The 25,377-nt window shown below is 36.8% G+C and overlaps 1 protein-coding gene across 10 annotated transcripts in view; it reads left to right on the top strand.

Annotated features, from left to right (window-relative positions):
• OSBPL9 (oxysterol binding protein like 9) overlaps window positions 1-25,377 on the top strand; it is a 191,981-nt gene that overhangs the window by 118,324 nt on the left and 48,280 nt on the right. For 5 of the 10 annotated variants that reach the window (XM_053895417.1, XM_053895413.1, XM_053895415.1 and 2 more), the window contains one exon: window positions 20,464-20,532. The exons of 3 other annotated variants lie outside the window; for them this stretch is intronic. In XM_053895417.1, coding sequence (XP_053751392.1) covers window positions 20,464-20,532 — 69 coding nt within the window. Of the gene's footprint in view, window positions 1-10,312; window positions 10,620-20,463; window positions 20,533-25,377 lie in introns of those variants that run through there. 2 more of the 10 variants (XM_053895432.1, XM_053895435.1) reach the window with 2 other exon arrangements.

Below are 25,377 nucleotides of genomic sequence, written 5' to 3'. Positions count from 1 at the left end.
CATATATACATGTATACATGTATATATATATGTATACATATATACATGTATACACATGTGTATATACGTATGTATATATGTATACATATGTGTATATATATACATGTATATATACGTATGTATATATGTATACATATGTGTATATATACATGTATATATATGTATGTATATGTGTGTATATATATACACACACACACACACACAGTGGAATATTATTCAGGCATCAAAAAGAATGAAATCTTGCCATTTGCAACAATGTGGATGGAATTAGAGTGTATTATGCTAAGCAAAATAAATCAGAGAAAGATAAGCACCATATAATTTCACTCATGTGGAATTTAATAAAAGAAACAGATGACATATGGGAAGGGAAGGAAAAATAAGATAAAAACAGAGGGAGGCAAACCATAAGAGACTTAACTATAGGGAACAAACTCAGGGTTGCTGGAGGGGAGGTGGGCATTAAGGAGTGCACTTGTGATGAGCACTGGCTTTTATATGTAACTGATGAACCACTGAATTCTACTCCTGAAACCAGTACTAAAAAAAAAAAAAAAAATTGCTCTGCCATATATTCCCTCCCCATGTCTGACTGCTTGAGCTTGAGCATATTCATAGCTTTCTGGTCAGTTACAAGAATAAGTCTTATTTTGGATTTTAAAACTGTTTTAGGTTAAGAAATTCTAATTCAGCCCTGTAACAAAACTTTAATTTCTTATTCAACTCATAGTTTGCCTGATAACTCCAACTGAGGACTGAGGAACTTGTATTATTGGGACAATGGAAAGGATTCATTTTTTTTCACTTGTCTTCTGTCTTCTTCATAGGTCTTCCTTCTGAGTTAGGGCAAGGATATGAAAAGGGAGTATAGGAAAAAAAATAGGCCAAGTCTTACATGACTGGTGACTTATGTGTGCCATGTGCCTAAATATTAGATTTTTTAAATTGGGAGTGGGAGAGAGCCAAAGCATAAGAGACTCTTAAAAACTGAAAACAAACTGAGGGTTGATGGGGTGTGGGAGGGAGGGTAGGGTAGGTGATGGGTATTGAAGAGGGCATCTTTTGGGATGAGCACTGAGTGTTGTATGGAAACCAATTTGACAATAAATTTCATATATTAAAAAAATAAAAAATAAATAAATTGGAGTTCATCAGGGAATTCTTTGGACATCCTCCCATTGGGACATCCCATGCTACACAGTTCATTGACACAGGCATTTTGTTATTTGCTCTCCGACTAACCACTTGCTCCCTTCACACCCCAGTTTCTATTTTTGGCAGAACATTTAACATTCTTTTAATTCTTAATTCTGAGTCTCATTGTGGTAGAAAGTAGCCATCTTAAGGAGGATTCCATTATCCTTCTACCTTACTAACCTGATCCCTGGGAAGCTCATGCATCTTTAACACAACAAACTGTAGTTGTAACAGCCACTCCTGCTAAGGCCCCTTTCCATTGCCCTGACTTAGGATAGCTCTAACCATACTTCTGGCACCCAAATTTATTAGATAGGAAGAAAATATCTAATTCAGCAGTTATGCATGTCCCCATATTCTAAGGAATACACATTAATTTCTTTTTCTCCTTATTTTACATCTATTCCATGAAACCACCTGCTGATTTAGTTGCTGAATAAATATCCAAACATGGAGGAAAAAAAGTACTCTCTTACCTCTTTAACCTCTGCTGTAATTTCCCCTCCTTTGTGGTCCATATAACATTCTGGTATGTAGTAATAACAGTAGCAACTAATATTTGAGCATTTCTTATGTGCCAGGAACTATGTGGGCTTTACATGCATTATCTCTTTTAATAATACATTATTGTTTAATTCATCTCCCATTTGAGATTATAAGTTTCATGAGGTGAGAGCAAACCTATCTTTTTGATAGTATTTTTATCATAGCACCTATGTGCCTAGCCCACTAGGCACCGTCTAACTTGAATATGGTTTAAGAAGCAGTATATTATAGTAGAAAATCTGTAGAGTTAGGCTTATCAAGACTTGGGTCCTGGCTCTGCCCTCTTACTAGCTGTATAATGTGGGTTAGTAAGTACTTAATTTCTTTTAAGTCTGAGCTGATCTTTAAAGGTAAGTATAAAGCCTCAATAAAGTCGTGTTCAGATTTATAATATCTCTAATATATTATACCTTGTATGTAGAAGGTATTCATAAATATTAGTTCCATTCTTCCTTTTATTCTGATTAACTGTAAATTCATCTAGCATCTCTTGTACCTTTTCCCTTTCCTTCTATCTTTCCTCTTTTCCTGTTTTCCCTGCTTCTCTGTGGGTATCTTTTTTTTTTTTTTTTAAGTTTATTTACTTATCTTGAGAGAGAGCACGCATGAGCAGGGGAGGGGCAGAGAGAGAGAGAGAGAGAGAGAGGGAGGGAGGGAGGGAGGGAGGGAGAGAGAATCCTAAGCAGCCTCCACACTGTCAGTGCGGAGCCTGCTGCGGGGCTCAAACTCAGGAACGGTGAGGTCATGACCTGAGTTGAAAGCAAGAGTCAGCCATTTAACTGACTGAACCACCCAGGTGTCCCTCCTCTGTGGGTATCTTAAAATTGCAATTAGGGTAGTCTGAGGATGTGAGAAGACAATTAAAATCTTCTCTCCTTGCAACTCCTATAGTAGTTTAATTTCCATTAGTCATTCTAAATTTGTATGTTAGCTTGTGTTATCTTTGCATGTATTTACAGCCAACTAAATTAGGATACTCCTTGAAGAGGGGCCAGAGGGGATGTTGAGCTTCTTATTCCCCTCTTCTTAGCCTGTAAGAATCCTTCAGTGGATATTTGCTGAAACTGATTAATGGAGGGAAACTTTTAATTTATTTGCCCTAGTAAGCTTTAGTACAGACAAAATGCAAGAGATTGCCAAGCAAGGAATTGATCACTGGAAGAAGATAGGATGCTACATCCTGTAGGTTTAGCAGTGTTACCTATACTGTGCAAAGTTTTGTGAATTATAGCAGCTTGTCTGGATATCATACAGATGTAAAAAAGGTTTATAATCTTCAGTAAACTAGGACCTATTTTAGAAAAAAAAAAAACAAAATAAAACTCTTGCAAGCCCAAAATTCCAGTGTTTCAAGTATTATATATATCATGTTATTTAATGTGGGCAAAAATTAAGCTAGGCATAAACTTATTATATTTAAAATTTTATACATCCAAAAGAAAATTGCAAGTTAAATACAAACAAAATACAAAGCAATAAAATCTAAATTAATATTTATTTAATGTGATGAATGATACTGCCTTGTAAAAATGGGTCACTACTTACAATGTGAAAATGGTACTGACTGTTAGGGTATAGAATCTTTTTAAGTTTGACATGTATACACTGCTGTGGATTGTGATAACTGTCATCTTGCCACTTTTCTCTGTTCTGACTACTGGGAAACCTTCATTTGTACATCACATCCTATGAGGTTATTTGACCTTCACTTCACAAAATATGTCATTTTCATAGTCAAGGCTCTTCTGTGACAAGTAGTAGTACTTGGTGCCAAGTTGATCATAAACAAAATGAACAATGAAATAAGTTGGTACCACTTGGATTTAAGGTTGTTACTGAGATGATTCAGTTTGTGGCTATATAGGTTTTATATAGGTTATATAAAAAATGAAAACATAGAAGATTGTGGTAGATACTTTTTTAGATTCCAGTTTAAAAACCTTCATGTAGATGTTTAATTGAGTAGTATAGACCTTTATATTTTTTTACATTTATGCTATAAATTAGTTGATATTTAAAATTTTTTCATACTAAATGGCTTCTGTGATTGTTGTTTGGTCTGAGAAATTGGGCTATAATTGTCCTTGTCTATATAGGTTTATGTAGGCCATTGTAGACTGTATCTTAGGTGGTTATCAAATTGGAATTTCATTGCTACTGTCTTGTAATTTTATAATTTTTGCCCTTTACTGTTCATTCATTATCCATTGGCTTTGATCTCAAGCCCCTAGAAAGGACATGATACCTTGTGTAAGAATATGGCTGAGGGGAATAGAGAGGGCTAGTAGAAACCTCACCAGAAATGCCATTGAATCTGTGGGTAAAACCTAATTATACATAAGGAAAATGTGATAGAATTCAGATTGCAAATCATTATTGAAGCTGAAAAATAACAGAACCATTATAGAGCCATTATGAAGGCTTTTTTCAAAATTAGATACTTCGGTCAATTACATACCTGCCAAATTTTGTATTTAAGGTATAATTTGGGATAGTAGCTGAGAAACTAATCTTTAGTATTAGGATACCTTAATTCTACCCTCTTTTCTGTAATGTCTCATGTGTCTTACTGGGTAGCTACAATTAATAGAAATCTTTTGAGTACTATTCTTAGGTGTTAAGCTACTTCACTTGAAGATTAGTTTTTTGAACATATGTTTCAATTTCTCAGTATATAAGTTTCTGTTTACCAGCATTGTAGTGTTTCTCCTGCTACCTTAGATTTTATTTTTGTATCATGGAGAAAAATAGATGTGTTTTGTTTTTCTCCCTTGAAACTCTTTGTTTCCCAAAGGAAATGATTGCAATATATATGTGTCCACCTTTTCCATAGGTGAAGTGGTATGGAGAAGTAGCCAGTTACTTGTGTTTCCTATAACAAAGAAAAATTTCCCTAAGGGCTGTTTCCATAGTCATTGCAATTACTGAGGGTAGATAATCTCTGGCTCCCAAATTGGCATTTAGGATTCTAGGATTCATGATTTTCTTCAGTTCTATTGTCCAAGCAATGGCCCATCTATCTTAAACTCTTAGGAAACAAAAACAGATGGTCCAGGGGTGCCTGGGTAGCTCAGAAGGTTAAGCATTGACTCTTGATTTCAGCTCAGGTCATGATCTCACAGTGGTGAGATTGAGCCCTGAATCCCAGCGTGGAGCCTGCTTGGGATTCTCTCCCTCCCTTTCCTTCTGTGCCTCCCCTGCGTGCACTAGTGTTTGTGTGCGCTTTCTCTCAAAAAATTTTTTTAAATTAAAAGAACAGATGATTCATTCTTATAGCTGCTGAAGGTCATTCCTTTAACTGCCAGAAATTTATCATAACTGTGTTTTTATGGAAATCTTTTAGAATTTATTATATATTTTCCTGCCTTCTCTGTATAAAAGTAAGGTTTAAAAATTAAAAAAAAATAGTGCATGCTCACTTCAGAACATATGGAGAATACAAAAAAGTTATGCATTTGGTAAATACCACACAGTTAATGTATTCCATGCACTGTACTAGTTATAGAGGATATAATCGTGAATAAGTGCCGTGTTGTCTTTGACTTTACAGAGTTCAGTCTAGTATAAAGTAGAAAATAAAAATAATGAGGATTGAATTTCTCATTAAAAATGAGAATTTCAATTTTAATTGAAATTAAAATAAAATAATGACATAAGTCATGCTTCTAAAAATTTTTTTAAATATGTAGAAGTATATAAAATAAAAGCAGTAGTGTTTCCCACACCCTTTCTTTAGAGATGAACACACAGTTTGTTAACTTCCTAATTTTACATAAAGTTGGAGGGCATAAAAGCAGGAGCATTTAAAAAGAAGAGTAATTACATAATACAAAGCCATCTCATCCATTTTGTAGCAAGGAGCTTTGTACTTCTAACCAAATTTGGCAACTCATGTGTCTTTTTTTTTTTAATTTTTTTTTTTTTTTTTTTTTTTTTTTTTTGAGAGAGAGAGCGCGAGTGAGCATGAGTTGGGGAGGGGCAGAAAGAGAGGGAGACACAGAGTCCGAACAAAGCAGGCTCCAGGCTCCCTGCTGTCAGCACAGAGCCTGACGTGGGGCTCAAACTCATATACCATGAGATCATGACCTGAGCCAAAGTTGGACGCTCAACCGACTGAGCCACCCAGGCACCCCAGCAACTCATGTGTTTTTAATGAAATCTACAAGTTGCAGAATTTTATGTGTAAAAATTGGGGCACTAGTACCTAATATAAGCTTTTAAAATTAAATAGTACTAAAGGGCTCATACAGGAAAACAACAGCCTTCTGTCTCTGCTTTCTCTGTTCTGCTTGCTTTACTTGCCATTTTCAGCCTTTTTAGTTGTTTATACTGCTATTTTCATAGTATAACACCTGGCATTTCATTCATTTAACAGATATTTATTAAGTACCTAATACATGTCAGTCCCTGTGTTAAGAAGATACTAAAGATATATTGGTGAACAAGGCAGTACACTATCATAGCCATTGTGTGGTTTATAAAGGGTGTTTATTCCTAACCTTGAACCAAATAATTCTTCTGTTTGATAATGCACTGAGAATTGCAAATAAAATAAACTTTTGGAACATGGTCACCGTGGTCACGAGATAGTACAGACTGCTTCTACCATATGGCAAGTGGTGTTTCGATTCCATATGACCAAACTTTCTATGTGGAAATTTGAGACTTTTGGATACTGGTTAAATAGTGGAGCTGCATGTCCTTCTTCCAAGAGTTGTCTCTTAATGTTACCTGTTCCAATCATTTGGCCTGAGTTGCAAAGCAAATTCATAGGTATATATTCATATACTATGAACATAAATGTAATATATACATAAACATAATTGAGCCCTCTAGCAGAATATTTTTGAAAGTAGTGGATGAATTCTGTATGGTTAAAATTTTCATCTTAATAGCTGTAGGTAAAATTGGCCTATTTTTTGCTTGACCTCTTGCCATTTGAAAGACCCCCTCACCCTGAATCTTTGTGTTTTTATTTTTCTCAGGTTGTTTTTTGTACTCCTTATTCATCCTATTGTATTCTTCTTTATCTTGAACAAAAACAGAAGTACTAATTTAATCACATAATAGCCTTAGTTATGTAGTTCAAAGATAAGTATTGAAGACTTTTTTTTTATGCATACATTGGAAATCCATTGCTATATATGGGTTTAAGGCATTGGTCCCTTAACTTTCTTCTGAAATAATTTGTAGATTTTTTAAAACTTTTTTTTAATGTTTATTTTTGAGAGAGAGAGAGACAGACCGTGAGTGGGGGAGGAGCAGAGAGAGAGGGAGACACAGAATCCAAAGCAGGGTCCAGGCTCTGAGCTGTCAGCACAGAGCCCGGCTCGGGGCTCAAACCAACGAACCGTGAGATCATGACCTGAGCTGAAGTTGGATGCTTAACTGACTGAGCCACCCAGGTGCCCCAATTTGTAGATGTTTTAAAAAACAACTTGAGTTGCCAAATTTGCTTATGAGTCCTCTAGTTTCTTGAGATAAAATGGGTCAAGTTGCCCTGTATCACGTAATTATTTTTCATCTTAAATAGTACATCTTTCATGCACATTAACTTTATGCTAGGATTAGGAAAGTGAGAACTATATGTAACAAATAGTTATCTCTAGCATGAAACTAGATGAACGGGTAGACTTTGGATTGTAGCTGTGGCCTCTTTAAATGTGTAACTAGAATGTAGAGTTTTATACACACACACACAGTAGAAGAAAACTCAATTGTTTTAAGAGACCATCATAACTCATATATTCTATTGCCATTACCCCTAATCTTAATACTTCAGCTTATTAATAAAAAAAAACTAATGATAATCAGGTCCACTAAAATCTTACTAGAACTTTACTATTTACCCTATATTGTCAAAAATGATAGTGCATTATATTTTGAAATGACTGACCGATGATGATGATGATGATGATGATGATGATGATGATGATGATGGTGGTGGTAGATTTGGAGAACACTTTTTAAAAAAGTGTGACACTTTGATAGACACTGTTAAATATGAAGTCACTGATGACACCATGGGTCTTTCTGTCTAGTTGGGGAGATAAGACATAAGCACATGATGGACCTGGTAAGCAAGAAAGATATAAATAAGTATTATGTCTCTTATGGGGTTAAACAGTACAGTACATAGAATTAGAGATGGAGGCTTTTTTCCCCTGGAGAACTGTTGGATCAGCCAATATTGAATTACATACTTTGGGCTGCTCAAGCACAAAACTGCTAAAGGCAGATATTAAAGGAAAATGTTAAAGGGTGTTAGTGAAAGTTGCTAGACATTGACCTTGTCCATCTGGCAAAATTCATGTATTTTTCTACATCACTGCTTATGGTTTGATATTTATCATACAATTGATGTTTATTTTCATAACCTATTAACAGAAAATCCATTATTAAGCATTTAATATGTGCCAGGCATATGGCTAAATATTGAAGATATAATGTTGAACCAAATCAGATAGATCCTTGCCTAATTAAGCTTACAGTCTAGTGGTAAACATGAACATTAATGAAAGAATAATGCAAATAGAGCAGTGGTTGGTGGGATTGACTGCTTGAGGGGCTTAAGGGAAATCCTGGGGTGATAGAAATATTCTGTGTCTTAATTGTGGTGATTACATGTATGTATACATTTATCAAAATATGTTGAACTGTACATCTAAAATAGATGTTTTATTTTATGTAAATTATCTCATTTTATGTAATTAAAAAGAGTATTTTATGTAATTAAAAAGAGTAACTCAAATACATGTAAAATTATAGCTGTGATAAGTTTTGTAAAGGAGAGTTATAGGGGCCATGAGAACATAATAGGAATTCACATAGGTGGGGAGGATAAGATGATGAATAGCAGTAAATTGAAGATTTGTGTCAAGTGGATAAGTGTAAAAGAAGTAACAGCCTGCTCCAAGGCTATGAACTTGGAAAGTCCATGGCAAATTGAAGAAACTTGAAAAAGGTCATTATGTGAAATGCAAAAAATGAAGGAGTGGAAGGTGTAAAATGGACTAAGGGTGTAAGTAGAGCTAAACTTTGTAAGCCATTGTTAGAGACTGAATTGTATCCTAAGCACATTGGAAAGCAGTTGAAGTTCTTTAATTGGTTGTGGTAGGGGGTGAGGAGGGGGTAATTAAATTGGCTTTGAAAACCAACTACTGTGGCTATAGTGTTAAGACTGAATTGGAGGAGCTAGGGTAGATTCAGGAAGTTTATTGCAAAAGGCCCAGACCTATAACCGAGTGGTGGTAATGGGGAGAGGTGGGCATAATTGAGAATGTATTGGGGAGGTAAAAATGATGGAACTTGATGGATTGAAGGTGGAATGAGAGAGGCAACATGGACTGTCCAGTTTATGGTTTGCATATTAGAGTGGATGGTAGTGGTTATCGTTTACTGATATAGAGGGAGTACTGGAAGACCAGGGTTTTGAAGCATGGGTTTGGGAAAAAGAGATTGTGTTTGGTAGTGGGCATTTTGGGAAAAAAAATTTACATTAAACTGTACGTATCTTTAACATTGAGTGCAGCAAGCATTTATTGCGCCTTCTGTGCAGGGCACACTATGCTAGTTGTAGGGGATAGCAACAGAGCTAGAAAAATTAAGATGCTTAGGAATTTAGTAGTTGCAGATATATAAATAACCAGAAAGAAAAATAGTAAGGGAAAGAAAAGGAGATTGTCCTCCGGAGCAGTAAGTTAATCATTTATGTCTGTGATTCCCTGCATTTTGGATAATTATCTGTTAAGGGCCTCTAAATTCGAACTTTTGATCTAATTTGAAGTTATGCCATTTAGTTTCTTGAAGCATCTTCACAAGCCACCTACATTCCTTATGGAGCTGTGGCATAACAGCAGGCCTACGATGTTTCCTGTATTAATAAAACAGGCACCCACGCTTTTGTTTACTGATGAAGTATCTTTTCCTCCCAACTCCTTCCCCCCACCCCCCCCCCCCCACGCGACACAAACAACTTTACGGAAGTAAGCAAAAGCAGCGAGATGAAACTTGGTTCCACAGCTGCCAGATTTTTAGATAGTAAACTAGAAGTCGGTGGGTGTAGGTGGAGCAGTTTTTCGTCGGTAAGTTCTTCTCCAGTCGCCACGTTATGGGAATTCCTGGGGCTGAAGTTCTCAAGCCAAGCCCAGCTCCCTTGAGCAGTGACCTCCGTTTCCTAAGGAGTGCGTGGGCTCAGCTGGCAGCAGCTGCACGTCTCGAAACATAGGTCCTGCAGCAGGCTTGGGTTCCCAGCTTACAGCCCCCGAGGGGGACCCTGGGCTCCGTGAGGAAGCAGCAGGGGTTGGGTCTGGGCAGGAAGGCAGGGGGGCAGGCTCTCCGGTGCCCACCGCAGCTGCCCGTCCCTCCCGTGAGTAGCCCTCTCCCTCTCGCCTCTCCACCCAAAATTGGCCTAACGGCCAATCATCAGCCGCTCACGTCTTTTACAGCAGGTGACCTATGGCCAATCGCCAGGGGTTTCTTTGCCAGGAGCCGCCAGGGCCAGCCAATCGGTGCGGCCCTTAGGCCCGGGCGGGGGGCGGGGCAAGAATGGGGGGGGGGGAGCGGTTAAAGGGGTGTCCCGGGGGACTGGCGGAACCTGAGAGGAGAGACTTCACTGCATTCTGGGGGATACGGACTGGGGGAGAGAAAAGGGGTGCTTGGAAGCGGCACCTAGTTCCCTCCTCTGGAGGCACAGAGGGCGGGGGCCTTGGCGAATGGCTTTCTTGCTGGCCACTTGCGGAGTGAGTAGACCCAGAGGGTCTGGGAAAGGGGCCGGCCCCCACTCCTGAGTCCCCGGGGGTCCCTGCTGCCTGTCCGGGCCGGGCCGTGGGCGCGAATGTCGCTCTCTCCCCGCCTCCTTTCCGCTGCCCTCTGGGGTGAGTAGGACGACGTGGCCACCGAGGCCCTCTCTTCTCGGGGAGCTCTCCTCACTTCTTCGGCTGAGATGGGTTGGAGGGTGAGGCTAGGGGCTTCTTGTTCCACAGAGAGGTCATTCGCCACCAAACCATACTGGAGGGTATCTCTTCCCCTTTTTCTCATTTCTGTGGAACTCACTTTCCTTTTCGAAAGCTCTCTCAAGATATAAACACAAAAGTTAAGCTTTCTCGTAGTGTGAAAGCTTAATTTTGACCAGTTGCCCATTAATAGAATCTCCAGTTGCAGGCCAAACATTTTATTTTTGGCCCTGTTGTTCTTTTAGCCTGGCCTAGTATTTTTTGTGTGTAATAATTATAGGTGCTATTATTTGTGAGTGGGGGGGGGGGGGAGGGAGTGTTTTTATTCTTATTTGGTAGCTTGTACAAAAAATTAAAAACTTTGGAGTAATGTGGGGTTCTCAGAAAAACTGGAGGTAAAGGTTTAGGTTCTTAGCACAACTCAGTAATGCAAAGTTGAATATAATGAATAGGGTAAAAAGCATGTTTGAATCATGCAATTTTTTCAGCATTCATACCGTACTTCACAAGTATTTTTGTTATGAAAGAGCTGTATTGAGCCAGAAAACTTTTTGCTAATTTGAAGTAACATTTGGTTTTGCTTGTCCGTTAAATTGTTTACTTTTAGCTGTGTTCAGGAAATTAAAAACCAATCAAGTAATTATTTCTACTATTCAGTGGAGAAGTTTAGGCATGTAGTTGCAGTTTTAAGAGCTTTTGTAGTGATATTTAAATTGGAAAATTTCAAACACTGTTTGTGAATCATTTCTCAGAACATTGCCTGTGTTGAATTAAGTGATAAAACCCTTTAAGGATTAGGATCATCATCTTTCATCTTCTCAAAAAAATTTTTTTAGCTTTCATTTTTTGTGCAGCTTAGCAAGAGACAACTTAAATAAAATAATATATTACCTTCCCTAACTCAGGGAAAATATAAACCACCAAAACTCAGACTTTTAGTCTGAGAGCTTAAATGAGAAATAAGGAATATCACAGACAAGCCACATCTGTTTCCAAGTGTCCTGAGTTTGGTTTTGACAGAGATGGCATTATGCTTGAAGTGCCTCTCAATAAATACTAAGCTGCAAAGGCTCTTGGTCACATCCATTTTGATATTTCTAAAGTTCTAGGTGGATTTTTTTTTAATGCAAAAAGATTGTATTCAGTAATAATCTAATCACTCAGCCATCCCCAGATGATATGAAGATCATATCAGGGAGTTTAAGTTTGATTCAACCAGGAAGGAGCATCATGATCCAGCCATATTCTGCTGATTGGAAAATCAGGCTGTTGCATGGTGTGCAGTCTGTTGCTTGAGGAAGATAATACCAGGCTTTTATTCTGAAAGCAAATTCTAGGGTATCCCCTGCGATATGTTGAGTTCTATCAGTGCCTAGACTTTGTAGTATGGAATGATAACTGATGTTTATGTGGATTCTATAGAAAAAGACAGTTTTAATGTAGTTAGCCTATTATATTTAGCAAGGTTTTTCAATACAGATTTAAACAAAGGTTATGTTTGAAAGAGTAGTTCTTAGCGTGAATATATAATTAAGCCAACTAAGTCTCCCTAAATATGTTATTTATTTATATCTTAAAGTTTATTTATTTTGAAAGAGCACAGAGGGTGTGGGGTTGATGGTGTGGGGAGTGTGACAGAGGATCCGAAGAGGATCAGCTCTGTGCTGATAGCAGAGAGCATGATGTGGGACTCCAGCTCATTAATGGTGAGACCATGACCTGAGCTTAACCAGATGCTTAACTGACTGAGGCACTGAGGCGCCCTGCCCTCTCCCTAAATATTTTAATTAATTGAAGTTCCACCATACATAGGTAATTAGTCATTTAAAGCTGTTTTCCATCTTCCTTATTCATGTCCAGTCACCAGATCCTGTTAAATTTGCATTAGTAATATCTCTTGGATTTGTCCTTGTTTTCCCACATGATAATGCTTTAATTTAGGCTTTCATCATCTCTTACCTAGACTTTTGCAAAACCTTCTAACTAGTCTTCCCTCTCCTCACATTATTTATCCCTAATCAGATCAGACTCAGCCATCGGTGCTTAAAAATCTGTTTTGAATCCATTTTGCCAAAGTCAGCTGTCTGTCAGGTCCAAGGCCCTTCACAGCCTGGTCCTAATTTATCTCTCTTTAGTCTCAACTTAGCTAGCTGCAGGTGCTCTACCCAAGTTATCCACTCCAGCACTGTGAACTGTTAATTATTTAGAACATGACTTAGCCTCTCAGCTCTTTGTCCTTAAACAGCCTTTCCCTCTTGCTTAGAATTATAATTGCTTAGAATTCTAGCAAGTGATAAACCTCCAGTTCTTCCTTTCACTTACAGCTCACATCTTACTTTTTCTCTGAGGTCTTCCTTCAGACAGAGCCAGTTAGAGTTACTCTTGTCCTTTGCCTGTGTGCCACTATCGCACTTTGTTAATATCTCTGTATTTGAGCCTTCATTGGATTGTATTGTAGATTTTTTGTTCACATGTCTGATTCTTGCATTACACCCTGACCTCCAGAGGTCAAAGGTCTTTACTCATCTTTGTATCCCCAGGGCCTTTGTCTGTAGTCCAGTGCTTGGCACATAGTAGGTGCTCAATGAATGCTTGTTACATGGTCAAAATATATGACTTAACGATGTCCTAAGTGTGCAAACTCAAACTTAGCTTTATCCCCTGTGAGGTAGAAATATTTCCTAAGTCACCAAGCTCCCTAGTTGCTGCCACTTCTGAGAGACAGGATTGGAGAGAATATTTAGAAACAGTGTTATAAATGGTGAGCAGATTCCTAGGCAAACTCCCTCTGCCCCCCAGTCTGTATGATCTCTGATGTATTTTGAAGAATACTGATTACAGTATCAGCACTAATTAGTTCTATGGTAGTTAGTATCGTAGGAAGTCAGAGTATGTTGCTTGGAAGGGGTGAAATTTGAGCTCATTCCAGAAGATTAGGTAATGATTAATTATATTTGCTGTTTTCTGTATTGTCCTTAAAGATGTCCTTTGGAGACCATGATAGTACCTGGCACATAGCATATTCATTGAATATCTGTGTCGTGAAGAAATTGTTCCCAGGTGTGTGTGTGAGAGAGAGACAAAGACTTTACATTGGAGTTCATTTATTTCTGAAGACACCTTTAAGAACTTTGCTTCTTCGCTATATTTTATCACCTCATTTTGTTTTTTCCAAAATGTGCCACTTTAGTCAATTTATTCTGCTTACTCCATTGTTTCTTTGCATTCTCTGCATTCCAAAGCATGTTTTAAAATCTGGTTACATTGGTCTTACTCAGTTTCAAGGTTATACTAAATGATAGTCTGCTTGTATTTTAACATTCTTTGTTGTATTGTGCAGGACTTGGCTGCAGTTGGAACCTACAAGTTCTTATTGTCTTTATTTAAACGAAATTAATTTTTTATAAAAGTAAATAAGTGGACTCCAGGTTTTTCCAGTGCAGAAGGGTTATTTACTCACTTGATGAACATGCTTATTTACCTGGAGATACTGGCTTTACAGGCTCCTAGAGTTGGAAGGGATCTTAATGTTTTAACACAACCTCTACCTATTTTTATAGTGGAAAAAACAGTTTCAGAGAATCCAAAGGACTAGCCCAAGGTCACAGTTAGAGACTAGATTAACTAGGCCTAGAGTCCTATGATTCTTGCTCTTTTGACTATAGAGAGAACCAGAGTGCTAACCTGCTGCTGTTCTCCATCCTTTGCTCTCCTACCTCCCCAAACCCTAGTAATTTTTCCAGTTAAGCCACTAATTTTGATTTCTTTTCAGATTCAGCATCTGAATCTGAAAAACATGTTCTCCTTCCAGAGCATATTGTCCCTCATTTGGCCTCCTTCTCTTTATAGCCTCTCTATGCTTATGCTAGCCCCTGAGTCTAAGGATGCCTTTTCTGGTTATTTTCCATTTTCCTGCAGATTGATTCTTTGCCCTTCTCTGCTCTTTGCTCAGGAAGGCTGACCTTTACAGCCTGTGTCACCTGAGGCTCTTTTTCCTTTGGATTCTGGTTGGGGTTAGCCAGTGGGAATGGGAGGTAGTGACAGACGATGAAAGGAGGAAAAGAGAGAGCTCTTGGGGTCTTTATTCCTCTTGCTACTCTGTTTTGATGCATTTCTGGCAGTGGCTATGGACTATGTTAGAGTGTCCTTTGATTAGCTCCTCCTCCAGTTCATCCTAGGTAATGTTTCCTTCCTTGTTCCTTTAGGCTTGAGGTGGTGAAGGCTTCCTGCTGTTCCTCGTTCCTGGGTCCAGCATCCCTTGTTAGTTTACTTAACCCTGCTCTCATTTCTATAGCCCCATCATTGAAGAGAAGTTCAAATACTCCATTTCATTATGATGTTTCCTGCCTCTGGCCACTGCTATAATACTTTCCCCCTCACATGTCAGTCCAAATCTTGTACTTCACAGTGCTACCTCTGTGAAACCTTTCTTATCCTCTCAACTTTCCCCCCGGTCTCTTAGCACTTTTCTCATAACACTTATTTTACCACGTTTGAATCAATTATTTGTAGACAGATGTTTATCTTCTCTTACAGATTTGAAACTCTTAGGGCACAGTCTACATCTGATTCATCTTGGCATCTAGCACAGTGCCATAGTCAAAAAAGATACCCAATGAATAAATCATTATTGTAACACTGAATTCCAACCATAGAACGGTATAGGTTTCCTCAGCTTTTTGAAATTAGAGTGTTCTTATGAAATCTTTCCTAAGTCAAAATGGTGTAAAGTGAAGAAGCAATTACCATAAATTTAAGTGGAAAGATTTCTGAAGGATCTTAGACCCTAAAAATAACCTCTCAGACTTTTCTGACACTTTAGGTCGTCTTGCTAATGGATGCTCAAGAAATTTAGATAAAGCACAAATGCTCACAGATACAGTTCAAGCTGTGGCAGCATAATGGCTGAGATGCTGAGTGTAGTTCCCAGAGAAGGAGCTTGGTGGTGCCATTCTTGATTGTGGTATTTGCTGCCTCTAACAGCTTGCTGCAAAACAAATGTTGAATGCTGTTTTTGCTTTGTGCCTTTTTTCATAAAAGCAGATATCCTCTTCAGATATCTTTTGGTTAGTGAAAATAAGTACTGATGAAGGTCTTTTGTGAAAGCAAAGTGGTAAGGTGGACTTTTGAAAGATCAGGGGATACCTGCATGTGTAAAACTGCTTGTGAGAAGATTTGGCATGAGAAGAATGAGGTTTTAGAGGGGTAAGTCAGTTGTCATTGCCTGGTCTTGTTTTTTGTTTGTTTTTATTTTTAGTTTATTTATTTTGAGAGAGCATGTGGGTTCATGAATTGGGGGTGGGGCAGAGAGAGAGGTAGAGAATCCCAAGCAGCTCTGCACTGCCATTGGAGAGCCCGACACAGGGTTTGATCCCACGGACCAAACCATGAGATCATGACCTGAGCCGACACCAAGAATTGGACGCTCAATCAGCTGAGCCACCCAGGTGCCCCTGCCTGGTCTTGTTTTTTGTACTGCCTGTATAATACAGTGTCTTATCTGTTACTTCTTTTTTTTATTTAAGAAGTTTTACCTAGCCATAAAAAAGCCAGCTTCCGTTCTTGTAAAATAATAAATCCTTTAGAGTAAACAAGTTATTTATGCTTTTTTCATGATACGCTGCTTTATAATTTCTTTGATTACTTTTTATGTTTAAATGCTAACAGGTAGGGACATTTCAGAATTCCTTCATTTGCAAAATTTTTATTGAGCACCTCTACAAACCAAGCACTGGCCTTGGATACAGTTGAGAACAACACTGAGTCCTGTCCTGATATATTCTAGTTATGTTTTAGACCATCTTGATAGATTTGTGACCACAATTAAACTAAATTAGGGTAATTTTCTATGACACTTTTAACAGCTTTAGCAAAAACTGAACCTGTTAGTTCTGTTTAATGTTCACTGGCAGCTAAAATGAGATATACAAAAACTGCTTTGGCATATGTGATTTTTAAGGGATATATGCCAAACCAATTACAGTATTTATTCTTTTTCAGTGTTGTTCTTCTATTTTTGTTTGGTTGGTTTATGTGAGATTTAAGCCTTTTAGTACTTGTCTGTTGGTCTGACTAGTTCATCATTTAGCTCCTGTTAGATATTGTTTCATTTTCAGTGTGTTATGTTTTGCCATACAGAGAGATCCGGGTTTGTTAGAGGAATATATCAAGTTTTGTTTTTGAAAACATTTCATAATCAAAATTTCAACAACTATTATGCTGTGAGAATTCTGCAGTTATTTCAAAAATTGACCTACTAAAATACCCAGGTTAAGGATTCATGTGTTTGAATATGAGTTTCTGTTAGTTATGCTTAGAGCAAATATCCAGTATTTACCTAAAACTTTCATTTCTGTGGGCCCTTAACAATAGTGAGACTTTTTTGCTTTCCAGAATGCTGTTAAACCGCATGCTAGGTAGTAGTCTGAGGTTGGGGAAAGGAAGAATGTATTTTTTCCATCTCATACTAGTCACTCAGAGCTTATATAAATCTTGGAATGAGTTAACCTGTGACTTGTAAGAAAGAGATGGCCAATAGCCTGACAGCTAGTGTGTGAAAAGAAAAGCTTTGGCTGATTGCCACCATCACATGGTCAAACAGGGCTTTGTTAGAGGGAGTGATGTAGTGGGTGTTTTTGTCTTTCATGAGTTTGCTTTCTTGAATGTTGAGTTATTATGTTATTGGCAGGAAGGATGTAGAAAAAAATAGGTATTCTGCTTTGTTTTACTGGCTATTTTTCTTCTTGACATTTATTTCAACATACTGTTGATTGCTAATTTTTTAGTGCCCTCCCCCTTTTTTTTTGCTAGTTTGTGCTTTTGATCTGTAAATGATGTTACAAATCTGTTATGCTACATTTTGCTTGGAAAGGTGTACCTGAGCAGCTGTATTGTCAAATTTACTCTCAAGACATTTTACGCATTTATAGATAATTGTAAGAGAATAATTTTGCAAGCTAAAACAGTAATAAAACTTTTGAAAAATATTTATAAACCTGCAGTTTCCAAATATTTTTACATGTTTTTGAACTAAAATAAATATATACTTATTTTTAATAATCAGAGACAAGTGAATGTATAAACTAAAAACTATACCAGTCCCTGTCTCAAATACCCCCTTTCCTTAATCCCCATCCCCGGTAATAATGCGTGATGTATTTCATGTGTTTTGTTACTTGCATTTTATTTCAGAGGGGAATATGTGTATAAATAAGATAACTTTTAAAAAATGTAGCTTTTATATTATTTACGTCTCCATTTAGCTAGCATAAGGTAAGCACCCAGTTAATGTTAATTACCTTGAGTTACGTTAAAGCCTTACTTCTGTAATTGGCTTTCTACATTGAGAGCCTTTAACCTCGTTTTTCATTTAAAACAATGTTTTAAGTAATTTGCTGCATTCTGACAACTCAGAGGCAATCTCACACACTTTCCAGGATGCTAGCTACATTCTTTATAGAGAAGGAGCCCATACAGTTTATTGTCCAGACTGGAACACTTTTGAGATTGAAGGAGGCTGCTAATAATTTTTTTCTGAGACAACAGGCATAATAAACATTGATTACCCCAGACGAACTAGGATATGTGGTCATCCTATTCATAAACTTCAGGTTTTTATTTGTTGTATTTAGTTTTGACAGGACTTTTTATATGACTTTATTGAATAAATTGAGAGAACTCTTGGAAAAACAAGCTATCAATGATTTAAAAACAGAGGAAAATGGTGCAAATCCCAAACCTCTTTTGTGCAGTTGTAACCAAGTCATTTTATGCAGTCAATATTAGTGTTTTCTTCTGTAAGTTCTTAGGTTACATATAGGGTCAGCATTAGATGAAGAGATCATGAAGAATAAGCAGTTGTGCTAAGAGTTATGATTCAAGTTCATGAATTTTGACACCAATGTCTGTACATAATTCCTGTTTGACAAAGGAGTTCTCTTTCCCAACTGTATGAGCAATTCACGTTTGCTTTGTGGTATATATATTTTTTAAACAGAAACTTAATACTATGCATAAGCCATTTTTTTAAACTTAAAAGTGATTCCTTTTTTAAAGAGCTGATGTACTTTCAAAAATCAGTTTATTTTATGGTGAAAAAGGCTTTCTCTATGTTGTTTGACTCTTTGTGACCACAATAATAATTCAGTACAATTTACCTTTTATGATTCAGGCTTAATACCCAATACTTTCCTGAAAATCTCATATGGAATTTTTTTTCTGATCTATTTTCTATAACTGTATTTTATGACTTGTTTTGTGTATTGCTCATATCTTTATTACTATTATATTCAGAATTTATCAACTTACTGTGTTCCTTTTTTAAAGGAACATTAAATACAATTTCACTTAGGCTTATATCCTTTTTTGATTATGGGTCTCTTAAAATTGCATATGTTTTATGGTATTATCGGGTTATTAATCAGTTTTGTTTTTATCAAATATTCATTGAGTGCCCTCTTTATGTTAGGCACTAGTTAGGCCCTGGAGATAATGAATCCTGGTTATTTATGATTCCAGATTGTGAAGAGGAAGTGGAAAACTTACTGCTGTGTTACTTTGCAGATTCTTTCATTTCATTTATCCAACAACTTTGAATCGTTTGTTATTATGCCCATCTCTAGATGAGAAAATGGCAGTGGGGAAAGTAGCTTGGCCAGATCATACAGGTAATTGGTTAGGAAGTTGCAGATTCAGGATTTAAAACTAGATCAGTCTGACCTTAAAGCTTGTGCCCATTTTAGCTACCTCAAGCTCCTTCAGGCAGTTTTTCTAGTACATTTTAGTGCTCTTATGCCATGAATTCTTTTCAGACATTATTGTGATTTAAGAGAAAAGTTTAACGGGTTAAAGTCAAAGGACTGGGTTGAAATCCCAATTAAAGAAAACTCCTGCCTCATGACTTGGGTAAATGCTTATAAAAATAGGGTTAATGTCTGTCTACCTTACTGTCTTGTGATAATCAAATGAGAAAACTTATAAAGTATCTACCAGAGGACCTAATACTGTGAAAAGATTTTAATATAGTACATCCATGGTGAATCCATGGTGTTAGAACTACAGAAAAAAACCTTATAGGATATTCTTGGGGTACCTAGCAGTGCTGGTAAGTTAACTATAGCTACCATGTTGATAAAAGAGAACTTGCTCTGGAGGCTTAGGTTATCAGAACATTGACTTAAATGGAAAATAGCGTGAAGTTACAGTGGAGGAAAGTATTTAGTAATAGGCTCAGTTTTATTGACAGTTTTGAATTGATAATCTTCACTCCAAATGAATTGATAGTGGAGTAGTCTTTAGGATTAAAAATAGAAATTCTTGCCCTCAGAAATTCCTTTAGGTGAGGTGAATAAACCACAGAGACAGTAGGGATTATAAATGTTTTCAGGTTTTCAGCAATCCAAGAAAATCACAGAGTAGTATACTTGACATAAAATCATAATCTGATTAATATTTCTGGTTTCTTTAGTATACTATTTTCATCATTAAGCCAACTTTTAAGTCATTTGATAAGGAGACAAAATGGTGTCATTTCTCAAAAAACTTAATTTGTTAATAAGTTTCTAAGGAACAGAAAAGCCATTAAGTTTGGCATAAAATATTCTTTTTTTTTTTTTTAATTTGCCACTTGCTGCTCACGTACCTACTTTTCCTCTGAATATTCAGTTACAGGTTTTTCTCTTATTATTCCTTTACTTAATTATTGATGTCAGACTCACAGCATGGTAAAGTAACTTTCTATTCTCTCTTTTCCTTACTTTTATGGAAGATCAGTACCACACTTGCTTTTTTCCAGTCTTCTGGTATCTCTCCAGTTCTTGAATTTTCAAAAATAATTGTAAGTGATTGAATTGTAAGTATGCTCTATACTTCTTTCATTGGATGAAAGCCTATCTGTGATGCATGTCATCTCAAATTGCTAATTGTGAACTTAAACTTTCCAAATACTCTCATATTTTATCAAAACGACATTTCTGCAAAGTTTGCATTATTTTAATTATCAGGTGTGTATTTTGCTAATTTTTAAAAAATCATCTACTTTTGTCTGGATTCATGTTGTGTTTTTTTTTTTTTTTTTTTTCATTAGGAGGCTTGTTTTCTTTGGTGTTTTTCCTTTGTTAAATTTTTAAGCTGCTACTCCCCTTTACAATTCTACTGTTGATAACTTATTCTGTTTTCTTGTTATTCTGAAGTTTTCTGTGAGATTTACATGGTCTGATTTCTCTAATATATTTTCCTTTTCTCTTTTTGCAACATATATTTATTATATACTATTCCTATATAAGAGAAAGCAGAGTATAGAGTACTTAGTCCTTTATGTTTTTGCTGTAAAATAAGATTTGATATGAAAATAATTACTCATTTGTTAATTTCACAGTGTTATTTATTCAGCCATAGCCCTTCCTGTTCTGTGTTAATCTCCTCCGTTCCTCAGATTACTCATGACTTTCTTATTTCCTGATTCTGACCTCAACAAGACCTTTAACCACCTTTTACCACCTTTACCTCCACTGTTCATTACTCTTCCTCTGTTACCAGGAATTACTTTAAAAGCTCTTAACTGCCTGCCTCAAAAATTGCCTCCTGTACTATTTTACTAAAAGAGTACCTCTACAAAGCAGTTACCGTTCATATGTACTTCAGTTTTAAGGACGTCCTTGTAATACTTTTTTTTTTAATGGAGGTGAAGCATTTGGTTATGTGTGTGTATAAATAGTGTTTAACGGCCCCAACTGAAGTCATTAATAGGAATTCATTTAATTTTGCTGACATTTGTTAGCTTTGAAGTGCTTTCTGAGAAGAGAAGTGATGCTATTCAATATAAGTATTAGGAAGATAGTAGGAAGTACTTACATACAGCTCTGAGGCAGTCTGATGTTCTTCTGGCAGTCTAGATATTATTTTTGAAATTGGGCCAAATGTTTCTTTATATATTTTAAACTGAATATATAGATCTTGGCTGGTGGCGAATCATGTGTTACTCTTCTTTAAAAGTCTTGATTTTATAGCTTCCTTTATTAGCAAAGGATTCTTTTTTGTTGTGATTTTTGTTTTTAAAATGTTTATTCATTCATTTTGAGAAAGAGAATAGGGAAAGGGCAGAGAGGGAGAGAGAAAGAATCTCAACCAGACTTCACACTGCCAGCGCAGAGCCTGATGCAGTGCTCGAAACCCCAAACTGTGAGATCATGCCCTCCGCCGAAACCAAGAGTTGGGCACTTAACCAACTGAGCCACCCAGATACCCCTATTAGCAAAGTATTCTTGAAAACTAGACTGTTTTGTTTTTAGTATATTTGCCACATAAAGGGGCTTTTTTTTCCCTTTTTACGTTGATTTCTAATTTTATGGATGTATGTAACTTGCAGGTTTCGTTTCTTTTGTTCCAATTTAATTTCTTTTACATCACAGATCATTTGCCTTTACTTCTCTGTAATAGTTGTGTTTAATTTAAACTTTAGGTTCACCTGGGTGGCTCAGTCGGTTGCCTGTCTGATTTCGGCTCAGGTCATGATCTCATAGTTCCTGAGTTCGAACCTTGCATCGAGCTCTGTGCTGACAGCTTAGAGCCTGCAGCCTGCTTCAGATTCTGTTTCCCTCTTTCTCTGCCCCTCCCCCACTAATGTTTTGTCTCTCTCCATCTCTCAAAAATGAATAAATGTTAAAAAAAAAAAATTGAAACTTTAAATGAATTCACACAGAAGTCATCAAATGAGAACTATGGCTCATCAATATAGTAAATTAGGGAGCAGCAACCTCTTTGGTCCTGACTGCCAAAAGTGCAACAAAACCACTTTGGTCACTGCTAAAGGACAAAAGGGAAGAAAAGAAAGACCTGAAGTGAAGAAGGGAGTGAGGGGGTAGGCAAAGGGGAGGATGAAGACAACAGAAAGGCAAGAGGAATCTTAGGGAGGAAGGGGAGTGGAGTAGACCCTTGTCAAGGCATCAGTAGCTGCCAGATGCTGCAGTCAGTGCCACACACATTTATTCAAGGCTGAACTATCCCTGAGGGTATAGTATTGAATGAGTGGTACATCTGCTTGACCCAGCCAGCTTGTTCTCAAGAGTTATTATAAGATACCCCTGTAAGAAATATGAAGTCACACGCTGTCTTAAAGGATCTGCTCTGTTTGTTCTTAGTTCTTTTGAAGAAAGACCATTCTCAACATGGTGTAAAGGGCTATATATTCTGATAATTTGTTTTAAAACAAAATTCCATTAAAAAGGACATGAATAAGTGTAGGGTCTTATTGTAAATGTTGAATAGAAAGAGGAATAGTTATGACTTAAAGGGAATTTTTATGAAATAGTATATGTTAGGAGGTAACGAGTTCCTTGTCTGTTGAGATATTTAAAGACTAGAAGACTTTTTTTTTTTTTTTTACATTTATTTTTGAGCAACAGAGTGAGACAAAGTGTGAACGGGGGAGGGGCAGAGAGAGGAGGAGACACAGAATCTGAAGCAGCCTCCAGGCTCTGAGCAAGCGGTCAGCACAGAGCCTGATGCAGGGCTCGAACCCACGAACTGTGAGATCATGACCTGAGCCGAAGTAGGACGCTCAACCGACTGAGCCACCCAGGCGCCCCTAGAAGATTTTCAAAGACATTGTAAAAGTAACTTCAGGTGGGAGGTTTTAGAGATGGCTTTGTTTCTGTGTACTTACTGTAAGTCACAATACATAGTAACAACTTGGTATTTTCTTCTAGTGTGAGGAAGCAGTTTAATTACTATCAGTTGTCCATGTTGATAAATGTGTGCATGTTGTTTTATTGATTGCAGATTTTCTGTTTAAGTACATTAGAGATGTATGGATTACTGTGCAAGGAAGTTTAGGCTAGTGCTGGGCTTTTACGCTAATAACTCTTGTTATAAACCTCCTATTATACATTACATAAAAATAGATTGGTGAGTAGATCTTTGACTTGGATGTTAACGACGTGTGGAGTTTATTCTGAGGTTAAAGGAATGTTGTGGAGGACTATCTAGAGGCAGGTCTAAGAAGAGAGCCAGGTTGAGGTTCTATGATTATAGCAACATCAAAGGATTGTTTTTTAAGAATTAATTTAGGTGGGTTTTAGATCTCAGTAATTTAAATCCAGTTTGTTTCTATTTACGGAAGGATTTTTAATCATATTTGTTCAAAATAATATGTTAATTACATTTTGGATTCAAAAGAGGGAAAATTCTTAAAAGTTACATTTTCTAATTATTTAGATGCTTTACCTTTTATTTATGACTACGCCATTAACCTTTCCAATATTTAGCAAGCATAATGTATTTTACTGATTTTTAACTGGATCTTATACTTACGTTAATGGCGGTTATGTTCTATTGCTGTGTGAAACAAAAACTAAGCCAAGCAGTTCTAATTTTTCTGTGGTACAGTAACATACAAAGAAATTACTTCCTTCTTTCACAATGCAGTACTGTAGTATCTCTGAAATGTAATGGATCTATCCTTCCTTTTCCACATCTTTTATTATCATGCTCTATATAGTAACTGTTTTTAATAGGAAGTTTTTTGGATTATCTTTTAAAATGAAAATGTTTAAACCACAGTTTTATTATACACGATGTTTATTATGATTTTTCTTAAATTTTGTTTTTATGCATGACATTTCATTGGGAAGGGATATTTTAATACTCATTCAAGCAGTTTCTTTACATGTATATATTAAAAAACAGGCAGTTGTATTGCCTTTGAATTTGAAAAACAAAATGGGTTACAAGCTAAGTTGATTTTCCCATGGTCTAATATGACTTAAGTTTTTGTTTTCGTTTTTTTTTACTGTTCTGATTCAGAATTTGAAGCAAGAGCAACAATAAATGCTAATAGTAGTAATTGATTGTATTAGTAATTGTCTTAAGTACTAGCTGTGGTATCAATAATAGTATGAGGAGGATGCCTATATTTGGCAGTTAAGAAAACAGCTTAGAGAGACCTGTTAGTGGCTGAGCTGCAATTAGAAACCAGGCTTGCCAACCCATTGTTGTTTTCCATACTATACAGTCTCAGTCTGGTGTTTGAGATAATGGTTGTAAAAGTGCTTTAGTAATAATAAAGTATTGTGCAGAGATGAGGTGTTGGTATAATACACAATGAACCCTGGCCTCAATTTTCTAAATTGGGAATGTGAAAATGATCAGCATGTTTTGGCCAATAAGTGAAAATCAAGTATGGTATGTTTAACTGGTATATTTTACCCATTCAGTGCTGAATTCTGTGGTTGGGTTGGGATTGTGACATTAGTGGTTTGTGACCCTTTTTAACTGCATGACATTTGGGCATGCAAGTATGGCAGGCTGGTAGTCTTGTTCAGTCTCCCAACTTTGTCTTTTATTTTTTTAAAGATTTTTATTTCTAAGTAATCTCTGTATCCAACATGGGGCTCAAACTCAAAACCCAGAGATCGAGAGTTGCACGCTCCACTGACTGAGCCAGCCAGGCACCCCACTTTTTGTCTTTACACCTAGGATTGATGTGTTTTTCAGTCGGAGATGATTACTTTTGAGTAAAGTTAAAACATAGGAATCCCATGCTCTTGAAGTTTAAAATTTTTAGTGTACAAAAAGTGGGACATGCAAATGCTGGACCCTTAAACTGAGAAATGAGTGGGCCCTTTAAATAAATAAACATTTACACCGTGTCCAGAGTGTAGTGTTCATGCCAAGGGTGAAAGTG

Source organism: Panthera pardus, unplaced genomic scaffold (genome assembly GCF_024362965.1).
Source record: "Panthera pardus isolate Hobbes unplaced genomic scaffold, ASM2436296v1 HiC_scaffold_11, whole genome shotgun sequence".
Lineage (NCBI taxonomy): Eukaryota > Metazoa > Chordata > Mammalia > Carnivora > Felidae > Panthera > Panthera pardus.
The sequence above is the reverse complement of the archived record's forward strand: the minus strand, read 5'-3'. Positions and strand labels throughout refer to the sequence as shown.